The sequence below is a fragment of the Onychomys torridus genome, chromosome 12 (genome assembly GCF_903995425.1).
Source record: "Onychomys torridus chromosome 12, mOncTor1.1, whole genome shotgun sequence".
NCBI classification, from domain to species: Eukaryota; Metazoa; Chordata; class Mammalia; order Rodentia; family Cricetidae; genus Onychomys; species Onychomys torridus.
Genome location: NC_050454.1, coordinates 66,358,100 through 66,370,701, shown reverse-complemented (window position 1 = coordinate 66,370,701; position 12,602 = coordinate 66,358,100). Strand labels below are relative to the sequence as shown.

The 12,602-nt window shown below is 37.0% G+C and overlaps 1 protein-coding gene across 1 annotated transcript; it reads right to left on the bottom strand.

Annotated features, from left to right (window-relative positions):
• Positions 1-555: 555 nt before the first annotated feature.
• On the bottom strand, positions 556-708 carry LOC118593892 (keratin-associated protein 20-2-like). The gene has a single exon (XM_036203470.1). The coding sequence runs from the start codon at positions 706-708 to the stop codon at positions 556-558; it is 153 nt and encodes a 50-aa protein (XP_036059363.1).
• Positions 709-12,602: the final 11,894 nt, after the last annotated feature.

Sequence of the window (12,602 nt, the reverse complement as noted above, 5' to 3'; positions counted from 1 at the left end):
ACCATTGCAAATTGGAGCATTAATCTTGTACGGACTCATGGATTTCCAGCAGCTTTCTAGCCCAGAATTACTAAAGATAGGAGCTGTATGTTTCCTTCTTGCCACCATAACTGTCTTTGTTTCTGTTTGCCTTTCTTAGTCTCAGTTTCCGTGTCCCTCAGTCTTTCTCTGTTTCATTCTCTTTCCCTCTTATGGACAGAAATACCACTGGTTTCACATATAGGATATACATAAAGGCTTTTAAAAACATTGCATTTAATATGGAAATGTTTATTGAAATCTGAGCTAGAATTTTCACATTCATGCCTTTTTAGCAAGAATTAATGAAGAAATATGGTAGAAACATAGTTTCAAAGAAACAATATCTTTAAAATATACATTTTGAATAAATTTAAAGACATTAATTAATAAAGATTTCACATGTCAAAGCTGAATTATGGTTTTTAGATAATCTTGGAGGAGTTTTCCCCTCAGTAAACATGTAACAGTAATGGAAATGTCATACTTGGTACTAGTTGGATGAGTCTAAGCAGGGTGAGTGGATCCTGGAGTTGCTCAGTAGAATCTGTAGGACCAGTATCTCCCACAGCAATATGGCCTGCAGTAGCCATATCCAAATCTGCCATAGCCATAGCCATAACTCAGGCCTCCATAGCCACAGCCATAGCCATAGCCAAGACCACCATAGTAGTTTCCATAGTAGCCCATGGTGTTAAGAGTAAAGGTAGAATTGAAAGTAGAAGATACCCTCTGGTTTAAATGACATCTCTGCAAGCAAAGGACCTTTTATATACAAGTGGGGAGGGGAGGGCAAACCACAGGAATCCCTACACACATAATTTAAAATAACTTCCACAAGAAAAATGTATCCAGTATTTTGTTTACTTAGTAAAGGGGAGTTTCCTGTGAGGTTGCTTGGCTGGTGTATAAAGCACCCGAGTTAAATCAGGTGGTTCTTCTAGACATTTTCCAGACATTTTGAATACCATGAACTCAGCTTTATCATTTTTTCCCACTCCCAAGAAACAATACATATTCAAGCCCAAAGACTACACTTCCTGAGAGGAATTGAAAACAAAATATTTCATGAAATTTTGCCAATAAGAGAGCCACAAATCAGAGCCCAAAGATGTAAGAAGCTCTAGAAGTTCCTTTGAATTTTGTCTTCACTCATTAAAATGTGACTATGTATGCTATTGTTACATCACTGTGACAAAATATCCATGAATTTAATGAGGGAAACATCATAAGGTCAAGGAATGAAATTAATTTTGGTCTATATATTTTCAGAGATTTCTGTCTAGGGTCAGCTAACTCTGTAGCTGTGGGCTGGCAAGAAGGCAGAACACTGTCAGTAGGGTGTCATGGAACATTATTGCATTCCTCAGGGTAAGAATGAAGAGAATGAGAGGAAGCAACTTGGGAACAAGATGGTGTCACAGGCACAATGCAAGAAACTCAACATTGGTTTAAATATTAAGGCCACTCCACATAGTTAAAAAGGAGGTTTATTTTTTGGGATAACTTATAAGTGAAGGGATAGGTTACAGGGTCTGGGAAAGGTGTAGTGCAGTCCAGTGGTGTTCTCTGGAGAACTCTGCTCAGTCTACCTCCAACGTCCAGGATCTAGGAACCAAGAGCTGGCCCATCTGGATCTCAGGTCTTCAGGGTCCTCTCTTGGCTCGCCTTGTAGGTGTGACAGTTACTGAAGCCTCAAAGGAGGTGGTACTTCCAGGTCAAAGTTGGAACGGCTACCCTCTACAATTCAGTTCTTCCTAACATGACCTACATCCTATGTCAAACAAGAAAATAATGGATTAATTTATCCATTATGTTAGAAGCCACAAGATCCTATCACTTCCCAAACTCCCATAAACTTGCAACCAAGCTGATAGCACATAATATATTTCCAAATCGTAGTATTCTATCTGTGAGCCCCCAAGTCTCGTGACCATTCCATAATTCAAAACACATTTAGTCACACCAAAATTCACCAAATTCTTAACAGTTATAGCACTGTTTGACATTTCAGTCTCCTTTGCTTTTCATCTAACTGTCCCTTGAAGTCTCATGTATTAAATAATTGGTTTCTAGCTGTTGTGGGTATGTCCAGCCTTTTGATATTGTGATATGATGTTGTCATTTACAAAGTTAATACATGAGGATTAATGCAATCAACATTATGAAAAAGTTGCTGAAATTTTATTCAAAAAATTTAAAGGAATATGTAATAATGGTTGGGCTGTGTGATTGTTTGAATAAAACATAGGCCCACTATTAGCAGGTGTGGCCATGTTGGAGTAGGTGTAGCTTTGTTGGAAGAGGTGTGTGACTAGGGGGTGGGTTTTGATATCTCAGAAACTCAAGCCAGGTCCAGTCTCTTCCTGCTGCCTGCTGATCTGGATGCAGAATATTCAGCTACCTCTCCAGTACCTCTCAGCTACCTCTACCTCTGCCTGAATGCTGCCATGCTTCCCACCATGACCTCCGAACTGTAAGCCAACCTCAGTTAAATGCTATCTTTTATAAGAGTTGCTATGAGCCTGGTGTCTCTTACCAGCAATTGAAACCATAACTAAGACAGGCTGCTTTCATACCTATCCTTGGTTGTATTCAGCTAATGGGCTTAGAAGGCTCGGCCTTCATCAATTGGTGATTCTGGTGTCAATTTTTAGTTAGACTTCTAAAAACTACTCCCTGTTTAAAGGAAGTAGGTCACTGAATGTGCTGTCTCTGTTTCCCAGCTTCAATGGGACAAGCAGCTTTGTCCCCTACACACCATCTGTTTTGGTGTTCCCTTTCACCACAGGACCATAGCAATTGTGCTAACAGCCTATGTGTGGAAAATTCTGCCACAACAAACCAAAATAATTTTTTCTTAGTATAGTTGTTTTTCTAGGGCATTTTGTCACATATGTAGATGGGCATCAAAGAATTTCAAGGCTTTGTGCTACTTCAAAATTCATCAAGCTGGTTACAATACATTAGTGAGACAAGGATAGACCAAACATTCCCTACAGACAAAAGGAAAAAAGAGCTCTGGTTAAAGCAACCCTACAACTGTCATGGGAACTAGTAAATCCTGTAATTTCATGTCTAGCATCTAGGTTACAGAGAGGCATTATGTGTACCCCAAAGGTTTTGGCAAGCCCACTGATGGCCTTGTTAGCTGCAACACACATGGTCTTTCCCTCCACTTGACTCATTACTTCCTGTGGAGTTCTTTGGTAGACATTCCATGTTCCAGGAATTTCTAACTTCCTAGAATTTCTGCAGTAGCTTCAGCCTGTCTGTAATTACTTCATACAGCCTCCTCCTCAGGGATTCTGAAACTATCATACATTGCCTGGAATCCCAGGTTTCCATTTGAAGTCTGAGTAAAAGCTTCTGTGACACTATTAGCTTTGTGCACTGTATCTCTGCTACACCAGCACTATATAGAGAAGCAGTCTTGTGCCAATGAATTGCAGATCCAGTGGCCACTGTGTCCTTGGAAGGCTAAATGTGGGGGAACACTTCCCTAGGTCTCTCTGTGTGAGTAAGTGTACTAGGATTTCAGTCTCAAAGTAAGTTCATTAAAACTGATACAACTTTTACACCCTTGAACTAGGAGGCATCTTTGACATTTTCCTTTTGTCCCATTGCAAGCTGACTGCCAAGATTTAATGGCATCACTCACTTTAACACATTTTTCTTGTCCTCAACTTCACATAGTCTTCTTCTGGCCAAATTATGAGTTTTTTCCAAGTTATTTTGCTTCTAAATTCTAAATCTGGCTAAAAGCAAACATTCATATTCATGTCTTGCCTTAGAATTTCTTCTATCTGATTAATTCTTCAACGTTTATAAAAGTCAATTTCCATTTTTTAATTTAATTTTATTTATAAAAGGACCTTTCTATTTTGTTTTATTTCTCAGGCCTCTAAAATCAACCCCACACAGTCTTGGGTCAAAGACAACATGTAAACAGGTTCTTTGCCAGAATGTAATGTGAATGGCTTCTGGTCTAATTTTAAGAGTGCCATTTCTGCCTGTAACCCTGTGAGCACAGTCTTCTCTGTTCTCATTACTGCGGCTTCCGTTCTGCTGAGCTCAAACCAGAATTCCGCCCATTAACCTGCACTTAACATTTTAGAGCATCTCCGTTCCGTACCTCCCAATCTCTCACAACACCTCTCATCGCGCCATCAGATGTGCTTGAAGGAAGCATCCCGTTTCACACACCAGTTTTCCACATTTATCATCTTCTTATTCATGTGACAGGATATTTGAGATGACACAACACAAACAAGGAAAGATTTATTTGCCTTTTGGTCCCAGAGATTTAAGCGCATAATTGGCTGTTAATAATCTGTTTCCTTTGCTCCAGGGATTGTGGCACAGTAGAGAAGGGGGGTGGGAGGCAGAAAGGAGGAGGAGAGAAAGAAAGGGAGGAAGTAGGGGAAAGGAGAAGAGAGATAATAAGAAAGAGATAATATGAGAGAAAAGAGGAAAGAGAGAGAGGAGGGGAGAGAATACGAATTAGAAGGGTCTTGGAACAAGTTACATTTTCCAAAAACATGTCACCAGTGACTCCCTTAAAATATGTGCTTCCTCTTAGCAGCCCACACATGTGAGCTACCATGTGGCTGCTGGAAATTGAACCCAGGTCCTCTGGAAGAGTAGTCAGTGCTCTTAGTTGCCGAGCCATCTCCCTAGCCTAGCAACCCACACATGTATATGTTACATGTACACCAGCCTTCCTCTCAGACTCAAAGGCATATGCATAGACATAAATGAATAACTATTCTGAATAAATTTTAAAAGAAATATATTTTAAAAGTAGTATAAATTCTCTCTCATACAATCCCTTCTCTTTCTCACCAATTGTACTCCTGGAGCTCCACCTGGGGCCTGGCAGAGGATCTCTGTATCCACTTCCATCAGTTATTGGATGAGTGTTCTAGCACGACAGTTTGAGACCAAGATTGGAAAAATCACAGGGACAAATAGCCAAACTAATGGAAACACATGAATTATTAACCAAAAGCTGTGGAGCCCCCAACTGGATCAGGCCCTCTGGATAAGTGAGACAATTGAATAGCTTGAACTGTTTGGGAGGCATCCAGGCTGTGGGACCAGGACCTGTCCTTAGTGCATGAGCTGGCTGTTTAGAACCTTGGGCTTACACAGGGACACTTTGCTCAGCCTGGAAGGAGGGGACTGGATCTTCCATGTACTGAATCTACCAGGTTGAGCTGAATCCCCAGGGGAGTCTTTGCCCTGGAGGAGATGGGAATGGGGGGAGGGGCTTGGGGGATGGCGGGGGGGGGGGGGGGGGGAGGACAGGGGAACCTGTGGCTGATATGTAAAATTAAAACACAAATATCCATATAAAAAATAAAATTTGAAATAAAAAAGTAGTATAAAAACTAAAGTTTGCATATATGAGTTTGTTAGAATGTGGATGGGACAGAAGTCTTAAACTGAATAAATGAATGGTCTATAATGTACAAATTCTGGGTTTAGATATATACTTCTTGTTTATATTTTGGGTTAATACCATGCAGTTTCTAAAGGGTTCTGCAAATCTCATGCCCACTAAGGCATTATAACTGCCAGGTTCTGAATATTCTCAAAGTCACCTGCCATCTTCAGTGTCTAATTTCAGACATTATTAAGTGTGTAATGACACTTCTTTGTGATTTTAATTCATATTTTCTTGTTCTAGTGAAGTTGCAAAAATAACATGCTTGTGCAAGTTTTTTTGACAATTAAAAGTTCTTTCTTTATTTTTATTTCTTTTTGCCCCAAATTCCTTTCTTGACATATGCTACATTGAGTTTTTTCAATTTCTCAGAAGGAGTATTGCTATGAAATTAGAAATTTAAATTGTGCTTTTCAAAATTAATTTTCACAGAGAATGGTTTTAGATGACAATTTTATATATATATATATATATATATATATATATATATATATATAACTTAAAAATAAACATACTTTCTCATTTTCAAAGAATTAAACACCTTCAGTTCATATCTATCTATCTATCTATCTATCTATCTATCTATCTATCTATCTATATAATTTGTCAAGTTATTGTTTCTGGCTAGAACCCTTTTTATTTTGCCCTAGAAGTTGGTTAATAAAATCATTCTTATCTTAATTTTGTTAAAGTCATGAGTCACATTTGTTTGTTCATGTGATTAATTGTTGTAGTGCAGTTTTTTTTTTTTTAACTGCTGCTCTGCAGTGATGACCTTGCATCTGGTTAATGCACTTTCCTGATTCTTTTTATTTCTCCATAGGTCTCTACACTTATTTTTGAGCCTAGATCAACCATATATTTCACATGCATGGTATACCATCAGTTAATAATACCGTTTACCTTTTGTCTCCACTTTTTTTTTTTATCAATTTATTTCAGTGGTTGAGATTTTCAGCACAAAGTTAAATGGAAGTAAGTAGTGGTAAACTTTGTCTTGTCCCTAAGCTTGGAAGGAATCTATATTTCAGAATTGGTTATTATGTAGAAACTGTAGTTTTTTGCAGATTCTATTTATGAAACAGGGCAAGTGGTATTCCATTCTGTTCTACCCAGATGTTTTAAAATCAAATATGGGTATTGACTGTTTTCATGGTTTAATCTTACTCTATTGAGAAACTCATATGACATTCATTAACATTTCTTCAATAAGCTGATTTGGAGTGTCTAGTTTTTCAGGTATTAAAATAGCATAGATCTTTATTATGGATGCTATATCCTGGGATTATTTTGTTAGTATATCCTCTTCATATCTACATATGTGCTAATAACACATACTTTTTCATTCACAGTCCTGGTTGGTATTTAGATTTGCTGTATGTTTTATCTTTGCTCTAGTATATAGGATGATATTTTTTAATTGATAGCATATTTTTTATAGGCTCTTCAATGTATTTATTATTAGAACCATCTTTGCATGAGTGTTTTAAACAGATTTATTTCCTTTAATCAATGTTAAGCTACTTATGATTTCTAATTCTTGCCTGTGTGAACTCGATGATATTTGTCCATCTAAATTCATATCCTCTGCCATTCCTATGGGTGGAGAGAGGAGATACAACATTGCTGTGGGATAATCCTCCTGTATGCTGTGCTGTGAATATGTATTACCCTCATTGGTTAATAATAAATCTGTTTGGCCTATAGCAAGGCAGGGTAAATTTAGGCAGGACACTCAAACTGAGGACTGGGATGAAGAAAAGCCACGGGCCATGTGGCAATACATAGATTAATAGAATGGGTTAATTTAAAAGTAAGGGCTAGTTAATAATAAGAATGAGCTATTGGCCAAGCATTTTGTAACTAATATAAACTTTTGTGTGTTTATTTCTGACCAGGCAGTGGGGACAGAAAAACTCCACCTCCATTTACACAGCATCATGCAAATAAAAGTTGGGGACTTCAAAGGAAAGTTAGACATGGACTACACACAAGAATTACTGTTATATATATGGAATGTGACACTAACAAAAGCTCTTTCTGTAGTACTCTTGAGAAAGATTGACAGACCCAGTCATGGATTCAGCCATCAATAGCCATAGAGGTTATTTTATGTTACATTTAAAGTGTAGGGATGCTGAAGGCAATGTGATGTAGAGGGTAACAAACTACAGTTACACAGAACCACAGTTTCCATTCTAAGGATGTGTGTCTATGTAAATAGTGCTGGGTTTAGACAGGCACTGCTTAATACAGGAGGTTAGGAATACACTGAGGCCAGATACAGGTAATGGGAGAGACTTATAGAGGTCATGTGAGAGACTTGTAGCCACAAGAAGGCATTTTACATAAGAAGTTTATACGGAAGTGGAGACTACATTTTTGTCCTTACATTTTACTCTAAATATTTGTGTGTTTTATGCTGAAATACGTGTCAGAGTGAAATTTTAAGATTGATAAAAATAATTTATATGTCCATTTCACTCACACCTTTCTCCTCTCCTGACTGCTCTCTCATTCTCCCATCTCCCACCTTCCCTCCTCCTCAGTCTACTCTTCTCTTCTCTTCTCCTCCCCCACCCCATCCTGCTTATCCCCCACCCCCACCCCCTCCTCCCTTTCTCCTTTTATGCTCTCTCACTCTTCTCTTCTTTCCACCATCCTTGATCACCAGCATGTATGACTTATCCTTTCATGCATCTTAACACTGTAAAACTCTTAGCCCTTCACAGTAATCATGCTTTTTAGTACAATTCTGAGATAGGGGCACCTCTGGTATGCAACCATGCACACCAATACACCCTTAAGGAACTATTTTGACTAAAATTCATCATTGGCTTCTCTTCTGTATTGCAGGAGCTGTGATCCTGGGGCAAGTGCATTTTAGCAAAAGAAGAGAGGGAGGGACACTTTCATTTTCATCCACTCAAGGTGAGAAGAGTGGAGCATTGCACAGATATGGACTTTAGTACTCATGGGAAGTCTGGACCAGTCTTCAGAAAAGGCTCTCTTTAAGATTTTGTTCAAGACCAAATGTAATATTGATGAGATGTACTGAGGGAGCACGTGTATGTAATGTTATCATATGATCATCTAGAAATCTTAAGTGTATGAATGTGTTTCTATAAAGACAACTGCTTCATTCAACTACTTCAAATGGAATATATACACTTCAGCAAATATATTCAAATACCAGAGAAAAAGGAGCACAACTTGTTTGAAATACAGGAAACATTTACTGAAATAAATGTAAAATTGTTTACATAAAATGTTATTTACATAAATGTCTTCATATCATTTAATTACAACCAGCAGAGAGGTAAATCAATATCCAATGCAGATATTTTATGAATTTTGAGGTTTTACATGTGAGATTTGTCCATTGAGCTGAGACCGGTGGCGTTCCAACTAAAGATGAAATGGCCAAGGCTACAATTTTTACTCAGGAAAAAAATTATTTTTAAGATAAATACTGAAAAATGTTTATGAAGTATAGGGGAAGGTTTATTTTTATTTTTATTTTTCACTTACTGGGTGATTTTAGAGCTTTCTCAGAAGCCACAGGATCAGTATCCTCTATAGTAAATTGGAAGATAGTACCTATAGTCATTTCCACAAGAACCATAGACACAGCCATAGCCCAGGGCATGGTAGTAGTTTCCACGGTAGTACTCGGTGTCAGGAATGAGTCAGTGTTCCATAGAGGAGTGGGGAATCACTCCTTTTAGAATGTCTGTCACTTTTCTCACACAATGTGTCTTTTTATACTCTGTCAAACCACGGCCATGCTATCTCCATAACACAGTATATAAATTTTGCTGGATTCTCTGCTCTTAGGAAAATGAATCCATGAAAGATATGCTTCAATTTTAGAGAAATCGCCTCTTTATCATTGCTTCTGCTATATCAAATAACACTAAATCTCCAAACCCATGCAATTTGTTTATCCAGAGAGCTTACAAAAACAACAATCAGCATGAAATATCATCGGTCGGAGAACTGACTGAGATTCAGAAGACATTAGAAGAGCACACGTTCCTTGGGTATTTGTTTCACTCTGTGGATAAGAGCTCATTAGTAACTTATTCTGGTTTTGTGTCAGAATGACATACTTCAAATCAAGTGTTTTTAGAGACTTATTTCCCTACTGTTTTGTTCATACTAACTCATATTTATTAGCTGAACTGACAGGCCCTGATTACTTGTTGTGGCATAAGACATACAGTGGCTTCTGTAAGATTGGATTTGTTGATTTGTTTCCTCAAAATAACTTTAACTTCTCCAAATACAGTGCAAGAGTAACATTACATAGAAGCCTTTGTGAACACATGGGCAGGACAGAGACAATGGGGCTTAGGATCTGCAGATGCTGCTAATAGATTCACCAGTAGTCATGCTAATCACAGGCTCCCTGGAAACATTTGTTGTAAGTTCCAGGTTCTCAAGATTACTTGGTATTTTCAATCTCTAATTTTATCCACTTGGATGAGTGTGCAGTGTTGTTTCCTTGGGGTAATAATTTGCATTTTCTTGTTCTAATGAGATTGGCCACCTTTGTTTTCATACCTGCAAGGTAATTGCTGATGGTTTTTGGCTGTCTTTCATTGTGTTTTGCGGCTTCCTCCAGTGTTTTATAAGTACTTTAATGTTAATATGATTCTTGCTTTAGCTATGTATATCATAAATACCTTCTTTTTAGAGGTGACCTTTTCTGTCTCCAAAATGGAACTTTAATTTTAATTAAATGCTATTTATACCTTTTATGTATTCTGTTTTTTTTTTTTTAACTTTTACAAAGGAATTATTACTTCAACTAATAAAGATCTTATATCTTGTTTAGGTGCATGATTGTGAATCATAATAGTTCTCTTTATGTGGTCATCAAGTTGTTAATGTAACTCTGCATATAGTTTTATGTTTTGTCTGCTTTTGAATCTGTTTATCCTAGCTATTTGTGTCTGAGTATGGGACCCTCTTCATTTTGGAATCCATTTTCCCCATGATTTCTTTAATAGTGCAAGTCTATATTATTTTAGTTTCTTCTATAATGAATCAAGTAATTAATATTTGTTGTCTTGAGTATCTACAGTCTGTGGTACAAAGCAAAATGGATATTTGGTAACACTCACACTTACCTTCTTTATTGTCTCAAGGGGAAATTACCATATATTTCAGCATCGGGTGTGACATGTAAGCTGTAGATTACACGTAGGTGACATTTGCCACATCCTTCTCCTACTTTACTGATTTTTGAAAATTCATGAATAAGTATTAAGGATCATCATACTGTATCTTAATCTATTGAGTTATCCATATAGATTTCTTTCTTTTCCCATTAATATAATGAATTGCACTAAGTTTCTAAGTATAAAGCAATTCTAGGATGTTGAAAACGTGAAGTGTATATGGCTCATTGGATTTGAATTGATGATGATTTTTTTAAAGAGTTTTATGACTGCCTTTGTGTGTGTGTGTGTGTGTGTGTGTGTGTGTGTGTGTGTATGTGTGTGTGTGAATCCATCACAAAATTTTAACTTTGTGAATAGTTTTACCATTTTCACATTTTGGAAATTTGTATTGACTGATAGTATTTTTTGCTTATGGAGTTTAAATATTTTCTCATTGAAAACATCTGTTCTTAATGTGTGCTTTGTACAAAGATATTAAAGCAAACATTTTTCTTTTGATAAGCAACAAAATATCCATATTTATTAGGTGTTCTTAATGATGTTATTAAAATGTGGTTTTCTGAGATAAATTTAATTTTCCTGTTATGCCTTCAGTAAGCAGAAGGTGAAGGAGATCAATTATAAATAAACCAAAGCACCGTGATATGAAAAACTGGATCCAAAGAGGAAAGCAGCTATGTATGTGGAAATCTCAGAGCCAGGTATTCAGAGCTGTTCACAAGGATGCCTCTCTGGACACCCAGCTGCAGGATGCTGAAGGCCTGAGCCAGTGAATCAGCAACTGTGATGCTTAACAGATATTTCCTCTCTCTATGTTTAAACTTTGGAGGAGCATTCAAAGAGTGTCGTGTGGAAGGAGCAAGGCAAAATTACATAGAAAAAACATGTAACCAGGAATCTGTCATACATCTCAGGCTTTAGGATTTTCAAAATTGGTACTTTCAGTCTCTAATTTTATCCACTCTGATGGGTGTGCAGTGCTGTTTCCTTGGGGGTAATAAGTAGTATTTGCTTGCTCTAATGATACTGGCCACCTTTGTTTTCACACCTATGAAATGATTGCTGCTGTTTGGGGGCTATCTTCATGCATTTTCTATGAGTAGATTAGATAAAACTAGTGGATATCTTGTTTCTTTTTTTAAAAAAGTTTTCATAAATTGATGAGATGCTTTGGGAGAAGTTTAATTTCAATACACACATCATCCTTCTTCTTAACTAAATTTTGTATGTTGAAATTTCTGTAATGTGCACTTACTGTTAAACTGGTTTTCACATCTTTCTCTCTCACTTCTCTCATTCCTGAATTACATAGCCTTATATCACAAAACTCCCTGTACCTTATCTGGGTTCTATTGAATAATGTTTTGACACACCAGTTGCAGAATCAGTGCTCCTCCAAACACAATTCTGAGAGTTTTAATTTTTTTTGTTTCACCTGTATTTCTAAAGTTACCAAGACTTGGAGCAGACATTTTTCTTCAGAATCAGGAGGTATGAGACCACTTTTTTTTTTTTAATCATTCTATTCATGAGAACATTGTGAAACGGACAATTTTGTGCATGGGGAGTCTAAGTCAGCACATAGAGAAGGAAAGTTCTCCTATTTTAAGTTGTTAAAGATTTGATTAGTGGGGGCTGTGTGAATCCAGTGAAATATTAAGTTGTACCTCATAAATATGCACTTTGTTTACATGTTAAAATGCGAACAGGAAGTGTATAATTTTCATGTCGTATAGCAATGTATTCGGGTATATAACTCCCTTCTGTCTATCATGCTATGGATTTCACTGTTGGAGTGACTAGAATTTTAACCAGAGAAATTCTATGACTATGGGATATTATTCTTATAGAGGAATGTTAGTATGATCTGTAGTGCTATTTTTATATGTCTTTAAAATAATTCATTAGTAAAAACATCTGGGCCTGAGTTTCTTTTGCATGAGATT

Excerpts from the sequence above, each read along its gene's own strand:
- LOC118593892 (XM_036203470.1), bottom strand. The coding sequence starts at position 708 with ATGGGCTACTATGGAAACTACTATGGTGGTCTTGGCTATGGCTATGGC.